This window comes from Balearica regulorum, chromosome 1, assembly GCF_011004875.1.
Source record: "Balearica regulorum gibbericeps isolate bBalReg1 chromosome 1, bBalReg1.pri, whole genome shotgun sequence".
NCBI lineage: Eukaryota > Metazoa > Chordata > Aves > Gruiformes > Gruidae > Balearica > Balearica regulorum.
Window position 1 is genome coordinate 146108144 of NC_046184.1, and position 23749 is coordinate 146131892.

The 23749-nt window shown below is 36.9% G+C and overlaps 1 protein-coding gene across 1 annotated transcript in view; it reads right to left on the reverse strand.

Moving 5' to 3' along the window:
- Positions 1-23749, reverse strand: part of VWA3B (von Willebrand factor A domain containing 3B) — a 76201-nt gene that overhangs the window by 9507 nt on the left and 42945 nt on the right. The window contains exons 20-27 of the mRNA XM_075737664.1: positions 23573-23729; positions 19099-19217; positions 13688-13738; positions 11303-11522; positions 4983-5103; positions 4037-4161; positions 2747-2884; positions 2096-2193 (exon numbers count right to left, since the gene is read on the reverse strand). Coding sequence (XP_075593779.1) covers positions 2096-2193; positions 2747-2884; positions 4037-4161; positions 4983-5103; positions 11303-11522; positions 13688-13738; positions 19099-19217; positions 23573-23729 — 1029 coding nt within the window. The remainder of the gene's footprint in view (positions 1-2095; positions 2194-2746; positions 2885-4036; positions 4162-4982; positions 5104-11302; positions 11523-13687; positions 13739-19098; positions 19218-23572; positions 23730-23749) is intronic.

Consider the following 23749-nt stretch of genomic DNA (forward strand, 5'->3'; position numbering starts at 1 on the left):
CTCTGCGCTATAAATCTCGACATTCACTATAGATCCATGGAGCCAAAGCATCTAAATTTCACTCCAAGAGCTGCCAAATGCTCAGGTGTTACTGCTCTGAGTCCCATGATGTCCATTTGTGTATCTGGGCCTTGGTGTCTTTAAAACACTAGCAATCAGATGTAAGTAATAACATTTGAAATAACATTGTTTGAAGGCACTTCTTGTGTTCCTTTAATGGGGGTAATCTGAGAACAATCTGAGTTGTGTTATCCTCAAAAATAGAGGCATTTCACAGTAAAAATATTTTCATTTCAAATATGGTGGTTTGTTTCTAAAATCTACAACTGCTTCGAGAAAAAACAAAAACAATGTCGTGAAAACTTCAGATCTTAAAACAACTGTACGACATCAGTGTGCTCAATCATTATATTTGCAAAATTTATGCTCTGTTCCAGGCCATGCTAAAAACTGTTTTAGTTTGGTTTAAAGGGGATCAAATGAATGCCTTAACTGAGAGTCCATTATTTGGTGCTGTGGCACTGATGTTATTTGGAATATTTTATTTAGATTTCATTAATGTAATTTCAACAATTGCCCAGTGCATTTACAACCAAATCAGTGTTTATTAGCTGGAAACACTATATAGAAATTCACAACTAATATGACTTGAATATGCAGTTTCATATACTATTTTACCCAGAGATCTGCCAGATTTGATATAACGTCATCTAAAATTTAGATCTAACGAGTACATTTATTTCTCATTTGCAAAAATGTAGTGCATTCATTTCAGTCAGTTCTCCCAAGAATTCCTTTGTTTGCCAGTGAATAACTCAATTTTCTCATCATTTGTACAGAGCAACAGCACGTCAGATTGCCAATAAAGTCTGTTTGGAGAACAATTATTAAATTTGATATTAAAGCACTCAGCCATGAAACAAAGCATGTAGAATGGAAGCCACTCATTGCTTCTGCATTTAGTCACTTCTTTTCATAATAAGGTACCTCATTTAGAATATAATCCAATTCAGTGGAAGAGAAAGACTTCCACTGATTTTGCTGGAACTCAGCTCAATTATATACCTGACTCTTTTCAATTGGTTGTATGCATTAAGTAGGAAACCATGGTCTTCGGGTTTACTTTTCTGTGAAAAGAGGCTTCCATCATGTAGGTGATCTGGCCTGGAAAAAGGCATTGATGTATCTCCAGATTTGGAATTCTGTGCAGTAAAATGGAAGTATTCATTTGTTTATGTGCCGCAAGCTGGCAGAATAGCAAGTTTCAAACTGTGCTGGAACCACTACTAGAGATGTATTTTGGTATATTTGGTATATTTTGGTATATATTTTTGGTATTTTTGTATAGTGGGAATGTATTCTGAAGAAATATCCCTAGATGATTGTTCTGATCTTATTCTACTTCCTAAGATCTGTTGTTGCTAGCTGTCAGAGATTGTTGGTGCTCTGAAGGTTATCACTGCTATTTCAAAGAGATTAAACTAGAACTTAATACAAGATGAAAAAGTAATCCACAATCACTTGGAAGCACTGCACATTTAGTGCACGCTTCACACCAGAAAAATGTTACCCCTGCCGTACATAAGTTCTGCAGAACTTAAGTAGAGGCTCATATTTGTCCTACACTCTCTCTCCCCATCATTCCCCAGATTTAAGCCCAGTAGAAGATTCAGTATCTTAAAAACAATTTTATGTAATGTTTATTTTATGATTTAATGCATAGCTTTATATCACAAGAAACATCTTAAAAGAAAAAAAAGGTCTACAACAAATAGAAACTCCGTCTCACCTTTCAGCAATCCTCTAACAGCTTCCTAGGGCTAAGTTTCAAACCATCACATCCCACCAATGTTTCCAAAATGAAAATACAGCAATAAATTGCCAGATAATAAAATGGTAGGACAAACAGTTAATGTTCTTCTGATTGACATGCTTGTGGGTCAAATCACTTGGTTGCATGTGTAGAGCAAGCCAGTTCATGACAACGGTAGTTACGAGTACTACATACAGAAATCTGACAGCATAGTTGAACCCCAAGTGCAAAATTTAGGATTCATGTAAAATAAATTTTATATTTAGGTTCAAGCATACTCACGTCATATAATCCACCATCTGCACCATTCTTATGTACCGACAGGAAAAGGCATACTTTGTTTGGCTGATTTTAATAAGCTCGCTTCTTACACAGTGTTCCTGCAATAATACAATCAACATTCATCTAATTTAAATCTAAATCTCAGAAACAATGAAGATACTTATGTATAAAAAGCCAACTGTTTTAATCTAACTGTAATCAGCCTCTAAATAATGAAGATAAAAGTTTCAAGTACAAAGTACATTTCCTTAATATGCACTATGAAAAATGCAGTCAAATTATCATAACGGCTTACAAACAAACAAACAAACAAACAAACAAACATAATGAAATTAACTGAAGACTATACTGACTGTGATAAAACCCCCTACGTTTTGCATTTTAGCAGCATGGAGCTTGTGAAAGCCACCAAATGGATTACAGAGGAAAGAACAGAGTATCCTTTAAGAATAAATTATCCTGTGGAATTTCTTGGTTCATGTCTATTATATGAGCTCTTCATTGAGCCCTGAAATCTGATTTACTTTGGTTAGCTGGAGACGGGGATTGGGACAGTGAGCTCATTAGCCTGGAAAATTATATCTGCCTCATCAGAAACATAACAATGGTAATACCATTGCCAAATTGGTATCATCTTCTAGGTTTACTTACTTTCCTGTTGTTGAACATCAGAACTGTGTAGAGTTTATCACCCATGTCCACCCTCTTTGGTGTTGCTATGACAATGGCAGGTGCGTAATACTCATTTCCTGTCTGTGTCCCAGTTCTGGCAAACACAGTGTCTCCGACCTGCACACCAGGAAAGCATCGGTTTGCGAGAACCAGGTAATGTTTGAGTTTTACAAGATATAAAGACACAAAAGGTAAATATTAAGATATTTTTACATGATTCATCATTCTAACATGCTCCCATGCTTTCATATGGATCTTTAAAAGAAAAGAAGAACTTGCTCCTTGCATGTACTAATCACTCACAATTTCCACTGAATCAGGCAGAGAACACAAAGCAAAAATAAAGGACAGAGCCCCAGTAAATGTACCAGGGCACAACTAGCAAGTTGAACAGAATGAGGAAACTCTTACAACTCTTCAGCACCTTGAACTTTGCGTAAATTTATATGTTTTTAGTAAGCTTTTAAACCAACCTTGGGAATTTTAGAGAATTCCATATGTAACCGACTTATGCAAAATAATTTAAAAAATTAACACAGAAGTCACAATTTTCTATCAAATTCCACAGATCTTCTCTAGTATTGGATGCTCCCCTTACTGAAGATCAGGATCTGTCTGATCAGGATTTGCCTTCATTTCAAAGGGAAAAAAAGGCATGTCTCTTAAGTGTAACAAAACAGTTATAAAAAAGCTTTTTGTATTCAGAACAGCTGTATCCATTCTGTATCCATTCTGCACCCATCATCACCCTCATGTATAAAGTAAGAATTACCTGAAAAAACAACTGTGATTATCGATAGTCAGCTGATAAATTTTAAATACAAACAGAAATGGAATAATTTTTTTCATTACTGTTATTTGCCTTAGTATAAGGTTATCTGCTGGATTTAAAATATGCTGTGAAAAACAAATTGTTATAACCTGCGGTACATCACATCATTGTGTATAAACAGCTCTCCCTGAGTCACAATCTATGTGCTAGCAAAACAATCATTCTGCTGGTAAATAGCTCACCTTTTTTTTATAGGTGGCCAAATATTCATGCTTTATAAAGACAATAATATACACTTCTAATAAATAAAGGAATAATGAACAAATGAAAAATAGCATGTTGAAAACAGCATGATATTACTACCACTAAAAACTCTTCTTGAAAATAAACATATGTATTTAAAAGATTCTAAACCATCTATCCTTTATTCTATGTGTGACCAAATGAACAAAATTAAAAATGCGTATTTGATCTCATAAAAAAATACAATTTTTCACCTGCAGATGTGGGCATGGCATCGCACCTCCCACAGGTATAGTGAACTTCACAGGTACAATCCAGGTCTCCCCATTGCTGAAGTCAACAAGTGCACAGGTAGAACTGATATTCTTTATCACAGTTCCTAAAAAATAACATAATAAAATATTCAAATTATTTTTCTTTTACCCCTTGTGGAATTTTTTTTTAATCTTATAGGCTGTCAGACATCACTGAGGTCAAATGTGTCTATACTATACATTCTTCATTTTCATTTAGCTAGGGTAAGCTGTGCAAGAACAGCTTGTGAGAAATTTGTACCTAAAAAAAAAAAAGTCTTAGTAACCATTCCTGATAATGCCGTAAAAATAAAACAAAGAATAATTTTCAAGCCCAGGTCTGAAATTCGTGAGCTGATCAGGTGGATGGATGATGATATAATGAAATTATTGCTAGTTAAAAATATGTAATTTTAAAAAACAAGTAAATATAACACAAAAATAAACACACACGCGCAATATTTTTTTGTATAAAACAACAGAACACAACGTTACCTACTAATCATTCTGGCTCAAAACTCAACAAAAAGGCAGAAGCATCTAGTGAATTCTTTGAACACATGCAAAAGCTCGGCTTTTGCCAAATGCTCAACAGAAACATCCAAGGGAGACACCAGTGAGGGATAGGTTGATACCCTCAGATACTCAGTTACTTAAAATTATTTCCTTCTATACTCCTCTTATATAAATGTGTATTGCTTTCTAACTTTACAAAATGTATGTCTTTTTATACACATATATATGTGCACTCACAAGATGTGCACTCACAAGATGTACACATATATACACATGGACATGTAATATTAAATCTGATTAAGGCAGAAGTAACTAATTATGACCAAAACTAATGTTTTATCAGTATTAAGAAACTCTAAAAATTATTTAAAATGTGGACAAAAATATATACCTGGATAATAAAATCCTGTGACGTCTGATCTTGCAATCACCTTTTGGCTTTTGTGAGTCAAAAATACTTGGCCTTTTTGTCTTTTTTTAGACTTTGACTTCACAGTTTCTTCTTCAAGTCTCTGTAATTTGATACAATTATTTTTTCCACCACAGCTAAGCCAGTCAGCCTCAATCTATCCATTGGAACTAATTAAAAATTTAGGCAATGTAATGTAATGACCTCTGCAGATAACTCACTAAACTGGAATTATTTTAAACACTCAGAATAGTTAGAGGAAATGATGTTACAGGAAATACTCATGGATATTATCATCTAAGAGTTTTCACTATAAAATCCTTTTTTACCTGGTCCTAACAATACCCATATTTTCAAGTGTTCAGGCAGAAATTTACCTTGATGAATTATGGCTCTGGCTGCCATCTTCCTAGAAAAATATTTACAAAGAAGTTGTACAATTCATATTCAAGGATGAGGTAAGGAAAAATCAACTCATTTTGCAAAATAAGTGAAGGCACTATATACATCCATTTTGTCCAAATAGGGGGGGTCTTCACAATAATCTTACATTAATTAAGAGTACCTCATTGTACGAAATGACTGATTTAAAAAATTGAATACATAATCAATTTTTTTTTCTAAAAAATCTTGAAGTGTCTGGAAAAAATGTTTATTTACAAACTATAAATTAAAAAAAAATAAAATTCAGCAGTTTTAAAACATTCTAGCTCAGCAAGATATTAAACCACATTTTCCAGAGCCACCACCGTCCATCATTCTGCCCTGCTAGTCTGGGTTCTTCATAAACTAATTCTCCTCTTTGGGGAGCAGCTCCCCAGACTCCAGCTCCTGCAATGTACCACAGCCACACAGAACACTGGAGCTTACTGGTGAATTGCTCATAAATAAGTCTGGGGGACCGACTCAACTCCTTGTTGAAGAAAGTGACTACAGTTAGTAGTAACTGAATGAAGAATGCAAAAAGCACTACGGATCTCATGCAACAACTGAGGCAGGGAGCTGTGGGAAGCACAGTATGTGAAAAATAGTCAAAGACTCAGAAATCACAAGTGGGTCTATGTAAAAATATATTGTCAGGCTTTCCAAGCTTCTGCATACTTGACTTTAAGTCGCCATATTCTCTTACGTTAAAGCCTTTTATAGCTTACTTTAATATTTTATGGAGTCTCAGTATTATTTGCCTTTAAAGTAAAACATGTTCCTGAATCCCATTTTTTCCACAAGAAAGAATTTCTTCCCATTCAGGGCATCTCTCTTAAAGGAAGTTTTGAGAGGATCAGGGTATTATATGTATACGTCAGAATGTGAAAGAACACTTTATATTTTGCTTTTCTGAGAAAATTAAGAAAACTGATAATATAAAACCATTTTCTTTCTAATATGAAAAGTCTGTAATCCTAGTATTTTTATAAGTGCATTTTAATAATCCTCTAGAATAACAATGTAATTTATATTTACTACAACAATAGCAAATGAATTCTTTTAAAAATCTATTATATTCTCCATACTGCTTGCAATAATGCTTCTAAATATATTACAAACATGCAAAGTTAAATAAATCATTTCCCCATTAATTTTTAAAACACATATTTATTAGCCTACCCCATAAACAACTTGCAAGCATCCATCTCTTACACAGTTCCTTTGAATCACAAAAACATACAGCTTGAAATCTCCAACTTTTCCACACATCTTTTTCTAGTTTATTCTTTGCCCCTATAGAATAGAAAGTATATTGACATTTCTGTGTTTCAGACCAGGTCTAAACCAGAGGATCTTCACAGCACTTAACTGACTGCTTGAAGTACAACCTAACAAAGGCCGATTTGAGTGCAGAGACTCACAGCTCCACAGACACAAGAACGTATTCGGGTAAACCATTCACTTAATTCCTCAGGCTCCAAAGGGACAGCTGCTGCTGAATATTTATTATCAACTAATTTGTAATGCTTGACTAATAACTTGGGCAACTTCCAGCACTCCGCGTTAATCCAAATAGTAAAGACTGCGCAGGCATCCACAATGAGGATGCCGAGCCCTGCAGAATTCAGGTGGCTCAGAAACGCTCTCTAAATTCAAATTCGTCTCCCCTACCTCTCACAAAGCCTTTAGGTGTTCAGTGTGACTGACCCAGACACTGTCAGAGCGCCCATGTCTGGGATATTGTTCTCCAGTATTTTTATTACAGAAGAGCACCGTCTGATTCTCAAGGATTTTCACCCTGTTCAGCTCTGCTTCTATCGAAGGCAATGCATTAAACCACATGAGGCGAAGGAGACTTTGTTTCCGCCTTCAATACCCGCTGCACTTTAAAATTCCCTTTCAAAGAGATTAGGTTTTGCAATTTCCTACTGTAAGTGAGAATAGATTGGAGGACTATCCACAGATCTCCATGTAGCTTGGCTCTAACTTTGGTTTTTCACAATCCTGACACCTCCAGAGCCAAGCATCCGCTGCTTTTCCCAGGCTGTCAGTGGCAACAAGCCCATTCTGTGTAGACCACAGTCAATTTTTATGAAAGAGCCTAACTTTTTGTCGCTACACGCTGTCTGTCCAGCAGGTTACTTCACTGATGACAATGGAAAATTTGACCAAACCTTTCTAGGTAGTTATAACATTTTTGTTGTTGCGCTATTTGGGATGCTTGTATTCCCTTGTCTCCCTAAAGAGACACAAGAACAAAGGCAGGGTTTTGCTGAGCTGTTTAAGAAACATGTGAATGCAAAAAAGGTATCAACAGACAGCAATTAGTGATCCTTAAGCAGTCAGGAAGAACGAAGAGTGTAAGAATTAGGACACCAGGAAATAGAAGAAACTGCTAAGGGAGATCCACAATTTCCATTCTTGTAAAGAATAAAGCCTCAGCTATAAATATTTCATTAGGAATAATTAAATCAATTGTATATGAAATACATTTTTTAGAAAGAACAGACTCAATGAGCCACAAGAGGTCCCTTTCCACCCAAATAAACACACTTTACAAAACTCATTATGCTTCTTAACCATTTTAAGTTCTTTTTATCATGTTGTGACCATTCAACAGGGTCACAAACAAGAGTAAGCCTTGCACATTCAAGCTCATCCTAAGGGAAACACAGTACTTTAAAAAGTATATTCTTAATGAGAGTGGATCCTTAGCAATGAATGCAGCTTTATGTCCGCAGAATCTGAAATCCATTCATATGCAGAAACAGAAATATTTAGTATGAGACGAAATGTTCTCCATCACTCTCGAAGGCCAGATTGTGACACTCAGGGAAAGAAATACTTTACATGTAAATGTTACAGCCATTGACTGAATGCACCTAACTGTCCTGGAAGCTATCTTCGAGAATAGTAATGCTGTGACCCCATTAGACCTGAGGTGATCTAATGAGAAGTGGGTAGGGGACCCTGAAAAAGTGCTTTTACTAAGTGACATCACATTGTACAGATTTATAATTCAGTGAGAAAAAAACATAATGAGAAATGATGGTTGACCGTCATGCCTGACAAGTTCAAAATAGAAAACACATAAAATATTTTAAGTCAAAACACTTACTTATTAGAAAAAAAAAAAGAAGTAAATGATACATTCCTCATTTTTAATACCTTTAGACAAAATCTGAGTGCCAGCCTGAAGAGGAAGATTTTTGTCAACCTGTGCTTTAATCTGTACAGCACAAGGAACTAAGCTGAGCAAAATATAGTCTACAATTAGCCCTCCAATGAGGTAATCATCTTAGCCCTCAAATTAGGTAATCATCAATGTTCAGTGTTTTATATTTTGCCTGATAATAACTAAATGTGTTTGTTCACTTCCCAAAGCATTTGCTTCTTGCATCACTAGATGCCTTCAGTCACCTGCACGGCCCTGTGCAGATGGATGTCTGCTTCATTCCCCTCCAGTAAGGCACTGGCATACCCTGCCTTTCACAGATATCTGCAAACGTAGCAGCCTGAACACAACTCCCAGAGAAGGTCAGAGCACAGAGGGAGGATAACCAGACCATTAATTCAGTTGTAGGCTTAAACAGAAAGCTCCCATAGCAAGCACATCCAAAAAGGATTACTAATTCTTTTAAGAAGTTGTGAAGGTAATTAGGAACCCTTAAAAGCTAAAAACTAAGGAGGGGTTATTTCGATTTTAGTGAAAAAAAATTAGCAGGAAATGTAAAAGTCTGCTTTGTTGAATACGCCTCCAGGATAACTGTGATTTTTCTACCATCTTACAATGACAATTTTCATTCAATGCCATGTCAGCTATTTCCTTGCTGCAGTGTATTTCAGCTGGTGGTTTATATTTTGTAGACAGAAATTACAGTTGGAAAAACCTCCAACAGCATTTTTAAAAGGCTCCCCAGTTTTTTTCTGGGTTTTTTTCACTGTTTTTTCCATCACATAAACAGAACCCTAATTACATCTGCATTTCTGCCTCTCACTCTTAAAGCCTTTCAGTTGCAGATTAGCAATTACTGTAGATGGTGCTCTGATTAGGCTCCTAAAGCAGGTTGGCTCAGGATAAGTGATTGCACAATGTTAATCACATCATGTCTGAGAGCACACATTGGTTGTTTCAAGGCAACAGTAAAATTACAGTCAACAAATGAAACACTGACAAGTTTCTGCTGCTCTTCTGTTTGGACGTTATATGGCAGTGGTAAATCAATAATCAAAATAGCTGTACAAGCAATGTAAGAATTTCAGACTAATGTAAAATGAATCAAGATCATCTGGTTTTTGATTAACATTAAAACATTAAAATGTTTTCAAATGTACATTCTTCGTGGAGCAAATTATCCAAGACTACAGAAAACTGAACGTGATTCTGCCAACCACACCTTCAAGCTCAGTTAAAGACTTGTTTCTCTCACTTAGTGATATAGAACAATGAAAAAGAGAAGGAATATAGTAATATATGAGCTTTATGATGAATTTTCTATTTGTTCTTAATTATCCTCTATTATTACTTAGAGGTCTGAGAGAAGATTTTCTTCCTTATTAATTCCCTAGAGAGCTTATTTTAATGTTATCATAGTACAATTGCACCTAGACAGCAGTTCTGCAAAGGCAGCAGCACTCCCAGTGAATCGCTGTTTGATGAGTCTATTAGATGAAAAAACTTGAAATCAAATAAGAGAAATGGTTTGGTTTTTTCAGAGGTAAGTACTTTCAATTCTAAAGCATCAATAGTGTATACAGAAATCTTTTCATTGGGGAAGATTAAATTGCTTTTTAAAACTTAAAATCCTGTTCTTCATTTCTCTGACAATTCATATTCATAACTTGAAGATAAAACCATTAAGGTAGAATCAATTCGTTTTCAAGAATGTTCTGAAAGAGTGCAAATAATAATGAAAGAATACAACATTGCAACCTAAGATATGTTTTCTGAACATATATATCACCACAGAAAAAGCTAAAATGAAAAAGTATATTCTCTCCTCCAATGGGGCAGCCTAAAATAACTTACTAGCCTTATTTTTAGACTTCTTGCTTCATGTATTTTCATAGACATTTCATTAATCTCTAATAGCATTCCAGGTAAAATCAGAGGTTCATCTGAGACACACACACACACACACACACATATATATATATCTCAATCAAAAATCTCAAACTTCAAATCTCAAACTTCAATCACGGTTTCAGAGTAGCTGACTACTTTCTGCTAATGTGTTAATGGAATGCAGAGAGCACTCTGGCTTGCCAATAGTAGGTATACACTTTAGGATGAGCTAAGCAGATCTCCAGATGTCACTGATTGTCAGCTAGGGCTCTGTTCACAACACTGTGAGATTAGACACCAGTTCATGTATGCCTACCCTTTATGGACAGCTACATTTCAATGTCTGAATATGAAGTTGAATCCCACCCCTTCTCTTCATCTTTTCTCTTAGAAGAAAGATACCATGGAGGATTACAGTGAATTACTCCAACATGACAAGATCTTTTAGTCTTGTTTATCAGATGTTAACCCAATCAAAAATCTTACATCATAATTGCCTTTCATATATCTCTTCTTTCCCTTCTTGCATATATATCTCTGCTGTTGTTGCAGAGGACATAAAGATACTTGATACTTTGCTCAGATTTGTTTCTACGAGGCTCAATTTCTGTGGCGCTCTCAGCTCCAGAAATTCTGCTTCCCTGGTATTTCCAAAAAGTCATTGAAAGCTTGTTCTCTTTTTAACTACCTTCTTTCCTCTATCCATTTGTATAATAAGATCATGCTAAACACCTAATTTAGCAGCTATTACCACAGAACAAAATTATTCCAGAAGCACGTACTGAAGAGGAATATCTGGAATATCTGTTACCTTTTTATTGTCGCTTATGTGTGATTCTGAGCTTTTCTCAGTTTCCTTTTTGACAGCTTCCTGAAGATCAGAGGCTTGTTGTATATATGTTAATGCTGCCAGTATCTCATCTTCTAACAATATGATATCTTCATAGGAAACTGGCCATCCCAAATTTTCTAAAGCCTCCAGCAAAGCTTCTTTATGCTGCATATATTGGACTGGCCCATCCTCTTTAAATCTTTAAAAAAATAAAATTAAAAAATAGTAATCACAAATAGGAAAAGTTTTAATTTTGGCAGTACTTTACTTTACAAATAGAATCACAAAGCTTAAAAGCAGAATAAACCATCAGATTCATCCAATCCATCTTCTGTATACCACAAGTTCTTGTGTTTCATCCAGCTACCATTGTGTTTAGTCAAACAATCACATCTGGCTTAACTGTATCTCATAGAAAGGCATCTACAGAGCAATTCAAGTGGCTGGGCTGAGCACAGCTATCTGGTGTCATTTTAGATGTATCAATATGTGATGTATCAATAAAGAACTTGCAGATATGATTGAGAAATTATGGAAATCCCTTCTGAAGCAGCATCTAGGGTGAAGTGGCAAGCATCTAGATGCTTATTAAGTCCTGATTTGCCACATCAGTCTTGACTGATCATATAAAAAAAGAGACAATCTCCTGCTGTTTATTCCTCTGTCATTCCTGCACTGCTCAATTTTCACTCAATGATCGGGAGTTCACTTCCATCCATGGTTCAGTTTATGACAATGTTCACTGGACTAGAGTCATTTTGAACCTACACACTGAAGGTACTTACAGACAGAAAGGTGAATCAGATACAGTCATCTCGTTGTTAAAACCAAACTAAAAACCCCAAAGTCCAGGACTGGTAGAATGCTTTAAATCTCCAATTGGAAGTAACATACTTCTTTTTAGTATTCAAATCACACCTGTGGCTCTTCTCTACAGCTTTGCCAGCATTTAAAAAATGTGAAACCTAGGCCTGAGGAAAGTATTTAAATGTCTGTCTTACCAACACATATAACCATTGTAATGCCTACCACATTGCCCTACTCTTTTTCACTGCTCATTTCTCTCCTACTCTAGGAACCACTTTGTATTGAAATTCTACTGACTGGTATAGTTACTTACCTAGATTTTCTCTGAGTCAATTATTCATCTATAATCAATGTTAAGTTAACTCGTCTCCTGAGTTGGATCTCTCAATCATTTTGAACACAAGCACAATATTACCACTTCTCTAGTTAAACTGAATTTCCCTAGTATCTGAGATAGCCTTTTAATACACAGTAGTGAACCAGAGAACTCCTCAACCAATTCTTTCAGGATTCCTGTGACCAAGTTAGTAGACTTCATTTTGCTCTCCCTTCAGATTACTAATGATTTTGAGAGTATGTTGTCATCTTTTTGTAATACATGGACGTGATTACTCAAATTGTAAATTCAGAAAAGAAATAGATCAAATATTTCAATTTCTATACACCAATATTAACAATTTTAATATGTCCCTCTAGCAACAGACTGTACAACTGCTAGGACTTTTTTTTTTCCTTATATACATAATTGGCCATATGTTACCAACAATAAAATATCTTAGATACCACCTTGTCAACTTTCTATACTCTATAACTCATGGTCGATCCACAGACATCTATTTCCTTTTTTTTTTTTAAATTATATGCTGTTCTTTTGTTTAATAACCTTCACTTCCTCTCTGCACCAGAACAGGGTTTTAGTTCTCCTTATTGATGATAGAACTGTGTATTTTTTTTGCTCATGAGTTTGTCTTCTTAAAAGCATTCTACTTTTCATTCCCATTTCTCTGCCTTGAATATTTCACGCCAATTAAGTTTTCATTAATTGATCTTCGCTTTATTCTCTGAAGTAAACTGATGCTAACTTCACTGATGTCAGTCCTGTTCATAGAGTTGCTAGTTTTCAAAATCAATATACAGAAACAAGCTAGCTAAAGTGGTACAAACTTCCAGTGTGATATACAATTCCAGCACATGCTGTAAAGGCGCTTACTATACCTTTGCAAACCAGCCACTGAAGTGCTCTTTACCAGATGAGAGATTTACCTTGATGCCTAAGGCAATGGCATGCTGCCGTCCCAAGGCTCTGCCACTTGACACTGATTAAGAATAGACCAGCACCATTCAAATGGAATGCAAGTCCTTTCCTTTAAAAATAATCAACACTGCAAGAAGGAGGTTCAGGATTTAATATTACTCCATATCTCTCATATATTTTTGAAAGTAAGGTGTAGTTATGAAGTATTTGAAAATAAGACCAGTTGGTTACAGAAATAGTGATAAAAAAGTATCAAATATTTATGACCAGCTAAGTTAGAAAAGCAAAAGGTGATAGCTTACTTGTCTCTTTCCTCCTGAGATAGTGCTCTCCAGATAAGGAGGTTTAGGCGCCTATTAAAGAAAGCAAAGCATTTTTTGAGGAAATGCAGTTCCTTGTGCATCTGATCATCTCAAAACTAGCAAATAAACACAGTTTCTTAAGATATCTGCACTGATTTGTATTCCAAGAGCACTGTATCATCAGACCGTATCCTTACCATTCAGCTATGAAATTATAAACTGCAAAAGAAGATGGGAAAACAGCATCTTCCATCAAGTAGCAACAAGACTATTTCAGGGTCATAGAAGGATTAATGGCAATTACTGCTGCTTCCTACCGGGATTTTCTATGGATGGCTCTCTTCAGCACCAGCAAGCTAAATCAAATAACAAAACTGATTAAATGCCAGTTAAGCTAAGCACAGTTCCTTCAATTAAACAGTTTCAGAAAACTAGCCTGAAGACATATGGAGAGCAATACTAGTTTTTTAAATTTTTTTGCTAAAATAACCCCTCAGTTCTGCCATTCAGGTTTCTACTTCATTAAACTTCAGCTATGAAGAAAAACTACAGACAGGAAAACAGAAGTGATTATCCCAAAGCAATGCAGTTCTGAGGTCTTTTAAAAGCACCACTAAACTTTCTGCTTTTGCTTTTTAGACATAAATTATACACTCTTTTTAGGTCATCTAGTTTACAGTTTTCTATATTAACATCTCAAAAAATTAAGCCATCACTCAATTACTTCACTTCATACTATAGAAATAAACCTCTACCAATGATCTAATTGCTGTAATTCTAGAAAAAAATTCCAAACTTTGGAAATAAAAGAACAAATTCATTGTTAGGAAAAATTGAGGTTGTAACCATTAGACTTTTAACAGTCTTGCCAGATTTACCGGTGCATGTACAAAAAAGCTCACTAACACCAGATTTTGAATATTAATTTCCTGATGATGATTCATTTTATCTACTAGAAGCCAAACCCCAGCATTTTTAGAATGTAAATTACTTCATTCATTCACAATCTGCAGTCTCAGCATGCTCCACTGCCTATTTCATACTTCTAAACGTGCACACTCATAACTAACTCATTTGTAAAAGCCTCTGGCTATACAAGATCATACACATTTTGAAGCTTTCAGTGTTTTTCTCCTTCAATACTGGATATTCTCTTTGTAAGAGCACAAAATTTCGGCCCTTGCCACTTCTCCCTCTCTAAATGTGATGCTAAGGTCAATCTGTGTATGGGGAAGATGTTGTCATGCTTGCTTCTGTTCTTGAAACCTGCATGCCCTGATATATTTTTCTCATCTATAGATGTCAGAATAAATTTGTGACCGATCACTATTCACAAAGATGAACTGCAGCCTTTGCAAAATTCAATTACTGGAAAAGTACTGTGGCATTTAAAGCAAAATAAATTTGACTGGGTTGCTGTTTCACATGTAGCGGAAAAGGAATAAGAACTCTTTTTTTTTACATTGTCAATTATAAGGATCTTCAGACAGATCTCTCTTCCATACATCTTTTTCACAGAAGTAGGGAACTCAGTCCTACTATTGTAAAAACACCAAATCATTGACCTCTATGGGTAAAAATAACTAAACCATACAGCCAGTTATCAAGGTTTTAGGGAGACTGTGAAAATGCTGTCACTAGAAGATCATCAAAAATATTTTTCTTTCCCTCAAAATTTAAGTCAATAAATGTAAACTATTCAATGGTATGGCACAGCACTAAAAAACTTCAACATGTTTTCAGAAGTCACCATCAAAAATCTGCCACGTGAACCTTCTCTCAAAATCAGTGACGAATCCAGATTTCTATGAGTTCTTCCTCAGTCTGATAATAACAGTATTGTCTTAGTGACAGAGCACACAAAAACAACAGATTTTTCTTCAGCAGCATTTGCAAACCATCATTCTTGATTTTTACCACAAAAGATGAATACTTTTAGAAATAGGAAATGGGAATGAAAGAGAGCGCTATTACATGTTTTACAAACTGGTATGATCGCAGAGCTACAAAAGGAAAAAAAACCTTAAAGGCGCTCAGTAGAATTCATCACAAAATAAAGACTAAACACTCATCATCAAGGGTTTTTTGGTCACAGGATCACAGAATGGTAGGGGTTGGAAGGGACCTCTGGAGATCACCTAGTCCAAACCCCCTGCTAAAGCAGGATCACCTACAGCAGGTTGCACAGGATCATGTCCAGGCGAGTTTTGAATTTTGCCAGAGAAGGAGACTCCACAGCCTCTCTGGGCAGCCTGTTCCAGTGCTCGGTCACCCTCACAGTGAAGAAGTTTTTCCTCATATTGAGATGGAACTTCCTGTGTTTCAGTTTGTGCCCACTGCTCCTTGTCCTGTCACTGGGCACCACTGAAAAGAGTCTGGCCCCATCCTCTTGACATCCACCCTTTACGTATTTATAAGCATCAATCAGATTCCCTCTCACTCTTCTCTTCTCCAGGCTAAACAGACCCAGCTCTCTCAGCCTTTCCTCATCAGTCCCATAATCATCTTTGTAGCCCTCTGCTGGGCTCTCTCCAGTAGTTCTCTGTCCTTCTTGAACTGGGGAGCCCAGAACTGGACACAGGACTCCAGATGTGGCCTCACCAGGGCAGAGTAGAGGGGGAGGACAACCTCCCTCAACCTGCTGGCCATGCTCTTCTTAATACCCCCCAGGATACCATTGGCCTTCTTGGCCATGAGGGCACATTGCAGGTTCATGGAGAGCTTGTTGTCTCTCCTGTTGACCAGGACTCCCAGGTCCCTCCCTGCAGCACTGCTTCCCAGCAAAAGTCAACCCCTAACCTGTACTGGTGCCTGGGGTTATCCCTCCCTAGGTGCAGGTCCCTACACTTGCCTTTGTTGAATTTCACATGGTTTCTCTCTGCCCAACTCTCCAGCCTGCCCAGGTCTTGCTGAATGGCAGTGCAGCCTTCTGGTGTATCAGCCATTCATCCTAGTTTTGTATCATCAGCAAACTTGCTGTGAGGGTACACTCTGTCCCCTTGTCCAGGTCATTGATGAATATGTTCAATAAGAACGGACCCAGTACTGACCCCTCAGGCACACCACTAGCTACAGGCCTCCAACTAGATTGTACACTGCTTATAACAATCCTCTGAGCCCTGCCATTCAACCAGTTCTCAATTCACCTCACTGTCCACTCATCTAACCCACACTTCCTAAGCTTGCCTATGAGGATGTTATGGGAAACAGTGTCAAAAGCCTTGCTGAAGTTGAGGTAGACAACATCTACTGCTCTCCCCTCATCACCCAGCCAGTCATGCCATCACAGAAGGCTATCAGATTAGGTCAGGCATGATCTACCCTTGGTGAATCCATGTTGACCACTCCTGATAACCCTCTTTTCCTCCATATGCTTACTGATGACCCTGAGAATGAGCTGTTCCATCACCTGAGGCTGACTGGCCTGTAGTTTCCCGGGTCCTCCTTCTTGCCCTTTTTGAAGACTGGAGTGACATTGGCTTTCCTCCAGTACTCAGGCACCTCTCCTGTTCTCTATGACCTTTCAAAGATGATGGAGAGTGGCATAGCAGTATGATCAGCCAGCTTCGTGAACACTCGTGAGTGCAGCCCATCAGGGCCCATGGATTTGTGGATGTCAAGTTTGCCTAAATGGTCTCTCACCCAATCCTCCTCAACCAAGAGGAGGTCTTCTTTTCTCCAGACTTCCTCTCCTACCTCCAGGATCTGGGATTCCTGAGGGCCAGCTTTAGCAGCAAAGACTGAAGCAAAGAAGGCATTCAGTAATTCCACCTTCTCTGTACCTTCCGTCACCAGGGCACTCACCTCATTCAGCAGCGGGGCCACATTTTCCTAGTCTTCCTTTTGCTGCTGATGTACTTGAAAAAGCCCCTTTTTGTTGTCCTTGACATCCCTTGCCAGACTTAATTCCCAATGGGCCTTGGCCCTCCTTGTTGCATCCCTACATTCTATGACTACATCCCTATACTCCTCCAAAGTGGCCAGTCCCTTTTTCCACATACTGTAAACTTCCTTCTTCCCTTTGAGTTTTTGCAGGAGCTCCTTGCTCATCCATGCATGTCTCCTGCCTCTGCTTGATTTCTTACTCTGCAGGATGCACTGATCTTGAGCTAGGAGGAAGTGGTGCTTGAATATTGACCAGCTTTCTTGGACCCCCCTACCTTCCAGAGCCCTAACCAATGGGATTCTCCCAAGCAGGTCTTTGAAGAGGCCAAAGTTTGCTCTCCTGAAGTCCAGGGTTGTAATCCTACTTATTGCCCTGCTCCTTCCACACACGATCCTGAACTCCACCATCTCGTGGTTACTGCAGCCAAGGCTGCCCCCAACTTCACATCCCCAACCAATCCTTCTTTGTTTGCTAGTACAAGGTCCAGCAGCATCCCTCTCCTCATGGGCTCCTCCACCACCTAAGTCAAAAAGTTATCATCAATACTCTGCAGGAACCTCCCAGACTATGCGTGCCTGGCTGTGTTGCCTTTCCAGCAAATATTGGGGTGGTTGAAGTCCCCCATGAGAAACAGGGCCTGTGATCGTGAGGCTACTTCCAGCTGTTTGTAGAAGGCCCCATCGACTTCCTCTTCCTGATCAGGTGGCCTGTAGTCAACACCCACAACAGTGTCACCCATATTAGCTGGCCCCTTAATTCTTGCCCATACCTGGTCATATAAAATAATTACATCTGTAAATGTTATTAGAATACAGCTTGAAAAGATATCGCATTTATTAAAACAATTCTAGTCAAAGTTCTCATAAGGTTACTGAATGACATTAGTAGTCAAATAATTGCATTACTTAAAAATAAATGCACAAAGTTAGAACAAGGAAAGAAATAGCTTAGAGATATAACACCCTTGTCCTGTTTACTTCTGATGTGCTTTTACCAACATTTAATTAATAAGCACAATGCATCTCTCTCTTTCTCAAAAAAAAAATATTTAAATTTGTCAGTATCTCATAGGTGCCTCAGTTACATTCTTGCATCCATAGTTAGGTGCTAGGGAGCTGGCATCAAAAAGCAGGCCACTAATTTAAAAGTCAGTCAATGGATTTAGGAGCTTAATTGTAAGTTAAAAGTCTGGCTACTACTGTATGTTTAGGGGGGAATTGCTCCCCAGGGAAGATTGCTTTCAGGTTTATTCTCAGAAAGTAAACATTTTTTTTTTTTGGTCATTGAAAAAACATAATATGAGCAACATGTTATTTATTATCTCCTTGCCTATTATCTGTTTTTTCATTCTGCACCTTTTTTGAAGAAAATAAACATTTCTCCTACAGATTGATGGTGGATTAAAGTGTGTCAATATGCAGAATTACCAGTATCGAGCAAAGTACATGTGAGTGAATACCCACTACCTAAGAAAAAATCTGAAATTAGATTGCAAACATGATAAATTACTGATGAGTAGACTTGCCTTTCATAGGATTTAATTGCTTGTTCCAGCTTCTTTTTATAGGCATCAAGATTCACTGCCTGAGGATTAATTAGTGTGATCCTCTTCTTGTCGTTGCTAACATGTGCCAATGGTAACATCTATTATACAATAAAAGACAAAGACTTCATTTATCATACAACTTTTTTTCCACCAGAATACCTGAAAGCCCATGAGTCTATGTCCAAGATCAGAACGGACAAAAGGAACACTGGAAGGCTGCAGAAAGATCTGAGCACCCCAAAGACATGTCAGAATTAAGACATAGTTTCCAGCCTGTTGATAAAATCTTCTGAAATGATACAATCCCTTTACGCAGAAGTTGCAAATTAAGATTCCTAACTACTAGTTAATTCTAACTAAATCAGTAATGTCAAAAAAGACACTCTAATAATGGAAGGGTAGGTCAGAAGGGAGACACGCTGTCAAGATCATGACCACATTCCAGATAGATTGTACTGCTTTAAAACAACACTCTCTTATACTTATTAGCATCTAATTCTAGCATACAGGTGTGATAGTTACTTATTTAAGTCTATTTAATACTATTATTTTGGAGGACCATATTGTCTAAGGAATTAGAGTACTAGAGGTAGAGAGAAACATTTTTCACCATCATAATGTTCACCAAAAAGTGAACAACACAGATATTGCTCACTGAAACTAGCATTTATTATTATTAACCACAATAACACTTAGGAACCTAACTAGGTTGGTCAGAATCAGGAACTTCAATATCTTTCAAGTTTCACAGTACAGCATCTACATAAGTCAACTTCATTATAAAATAGAAAGTCCTACAGTTACAAGTAGATCTTCAAAAAGGCAGAAAAAAGGGTAGAAAAGGATGACAGAGAGGAGGAAAGATTCCTTCCCATCTCTCCATCCAAAGTCCCACCATCATTCAGCCTCTTAAATTACTCAGCAGTTTGTATAAGAAAAGCTATTTTGTACATCAACGTCCTGATGATGATTAAAAACAAAACAAAACAAAACAAAACAAAACAAAACAAAACAAAACAAAACAAAACAAAACACCAAGAAAGAGATAGAGAGATGTTACTCTCCCAAAAACTGTCTTCAGTACATATGGTTGAGTGGGAAGCTTCTCCAAGTGCCTGTCTGAGATCAGGATATAGATAACAAAAAAATGGATGAGGTTCAATTTAAATAAAATTAAAACCCCTGATAGGGGAATAAAGCAAGCAATCAGAAAATGAAACAATAAAAAGATTTCTTTAATTAAGAACATTTTTCAGTGATGTTTTGTTTGTGTTTGAATCACCACAGCCTAGCTAGATTCCAAATTACTGACCATTTTTTCAGGAGCAGTGGTGTGACTTCATACTCCCCTCTTTTTCTGAGGACTTCGTCTCTCTGATAAATAAATCTGTGTCACATCAGTGCCAGACCACATCAAAGCTCCTCATGTTAAATTAATCTTAAGATCACTTAGAAGCTAAAGTTAATGGGAACATGTCAGTGAAGGATCTTGCCAGAGACAGATGAGGTAAATCTCTGCCCAGAACTGAGAGCCATGATATCTGGCTACCTGTCACTTCCAGGTGGAGTTTGAAAGCTGAAAGGCAAAGGAATTGAGAGAACCCGTCTTCCAGCTCCATACGGCCATGGCTGTTGTCTGCTATGTTACTCAAACCAAGTTTATAGAAGTTCAGCAGGGTTTCTGCCTCTCCTACACTCCCTTACAAATTCCCAGACTAACTCCAAGTACAAACAGCATCATTTGCAAAATGAATATTTAATACAGTTTATACACCACTTTGAATAGAATATGAGGAGCAGACAAACATAAACACATTTTTACAGTATTGAAGAATAAAACCAGAATGGAACGTGTTCTTAGCAAATAGAAAACTCGAAATATTATGTCTACTTTGAGAGAAATGAAAAGTACTCATGAAGTCAAGTGAAATTTGACAGATTCAGCTGAAAGAAATCACAGGGGAACTTTTTGAGTGCCAAAATGTTTTGTCATTTTTCTAAATTGAATACTTAAACTTTCATATCAAAAGAATTCACTTGTTTCAAAATGGCTTTTAAATCAAAACCAAAATTTCATATTTTTAAAGACAAAACCAAAGCACAATAACCCTATAAAAATCTTTCTTATTTTAGACTGAACAAGATGTTTTGGTTGGCTGAATCTGAACTTGATTCTTCTGAGCAAAGTGTTGGGTCAAAGCTCCAAGACTTGCAAAGCTTTACTTAAGATGCCACAAGCTGCAACAGATACTCAGATGGCTGTACAGGGAAGGTTTGCTCCAGAACTACAACAGCATAATTTAGACAAGCCCCCAAACCAATTTTTTTTCTGGATATCAATCTGATGGGTGGTTTAATGAATTAACCTCTTTGGAACAACTCAGGTGAAACTGGCAGGTCACATAGAACTGAAAACAACAGGTCAGCCTCTTGTTAATGAACAGTTGTCATGGAAACCTTTTACTTGCTACATCTCCAAGGTGAGAAAACTGCTCATAGTTACTCCATCATCACTGCTAGCAAAGACTGAAAATAAAAAAACTATACTACCCCCAGAAAAGCAAACAAGGATGTCTGCATTCCACACGAAGAAAACTAAAATCTCAGAAGGAAGAATGCAAAAATATCAGTACATTTATTATCTTCAATTAAGTCTTCTGAAGTACTGGAATAATCGAGATTCTTAATTGATTTGTTAATGCTTCCTATTCAATTTCTATGTCTAGTCCCAGAACCTATTTTCTGCTTTGCCTTGATATGCTGGCGTGAGGCTTGAGGGAGAAAGGGTTCCATAGCTCAGCAATTCTACTGTTTCCACCTCATGTGAAACCCCCAACCTTCTCTTTCCTTTCTATACCCTACTTCAGATCCAGAAAAAATCCACGCGTCTACATGTCGATCAATAATTCTCCACTGCCTGAGAAACTGAGTGTCTCCATACAACTAATGGGGAATAGCAGGTACAAAAAAGTGGTAAAAATTATGTACTATTTTGTATTTATAACCCTGACTCTAACGAAAGCCCATGGATCACTGTTTAGATTCTGTACAGCAGCTGTTCACCCTAAGAACACTGAACTTAATTCAGCCCTGAACTAGACTACCATAAGCTCCCATGAACAACCATTAAAAATTCTCTGTATCATTTGCTGAATCATAGCTTTGACTATTTTCAAAGACCATTATGTTTTACCCACTGCTGTTTTTGGAAATAGCAATAGTTTAAATGCAGCTCAGGATTGTCTGGAAAGGATTCGAAGGAGTCTTCATTTAGAAACATGGCAGAAAGAGCTCTACTTAGTAGGTGTATCCAGAAGAAGATGAGAAAAGAAGTGATTGCTCAGAAATCAGTTGTAAGAGTGAAAGTCACAATGCCTTTTGTCTGACATTTCACTTACAGTAGACTGTTTTGTATAGTTTTGTAATCATTGAATATCTGAATTTTTTTTTAAAAATGGCTATTTTACATCTGTGCTTTTTAAAATGCTTTTGATACAAAAAGCCATCTTTCTGTTGTGTACAAAAAACCCTCACACTTCAAAAATATCCTTAAAGATCTTGGGTTTGACTTGCTTTTACTAAAACAGAGGATCTGGTTTTGCTTCCACAATCTCCATACTATAGCAAAAATTCCCATTCCTAAATTTAAAAAACTTTAAAATGTACAAATGAGTACATTTGTCATAAATATTTTACTTAGCTCTATATCACATCCTATTCCAAAACCCTTGCTTATCCCTTATTATTTAAATAGATGCTGTTTAGCTTTTTCTTTGAGTATTACTTAAAGAAACAGTTTTTATTAGTTAAAATGACCTGCAACATATTCACAGGATTTTCATAGGATGCATCACACAAGAACAATTAGAGCAACTTGCCACAAAATGGATTTCCTTTAAATGGAATGGCAGTTAGAGTTTCATGATACTCAATTAATTGTGAATTTTGTACTTCCAGGATCTTACAACTGTCTCCACCTATCAGAATTAAATTTTAATTATTGAATTCCAATACTTTTCAAAAGGTCTTAGCAGATACATGTAAACCTTGAGAATGAACAAATCCACAAACTGTGCACCTGCAAAGTTTTCCAAATGACTGCATGGACCTAAAATACATACTCCTGATACATAATATGTATCAGTAGAGGCTGTGGTGCTCAAGAAATTGCTGAACACCTGATGGCTGCACACTGCCATCAACTGGTAGCTGTGAAAGAAAAATACATAGTTTTAAAACTTAAGGGTGAAGTCTGCAAGAAATAGTATTAACTCTCAGTTTTATCTTCTTACTGATGCACGAATGAACATTCAGATATGCATTTAGTGCACATCAACCACCTACAATGAACACCAGAGAACGCAATTATGACATTTGGAGAAATTAATTAAAAAATCCTTTTGAAAGAAGTACCTAGTTTTATGCTTGCTTTGAAATGGTGTAAGAGTTTTACCTCATCAAATACTTTAGAAACTACATGCTTGTCCAGAACTGGGATGTATTTGGTTCCATGAGGGACAGCTGTAGGAGCTAAGGCGTCCATGATGGTGAGTCGCCTAGCAACCAAGCCATGAGTCTTTAACCAAAGGGCGGAAGAGGTATCTAGAGAACTAGAAAAAAGAGACTGTAA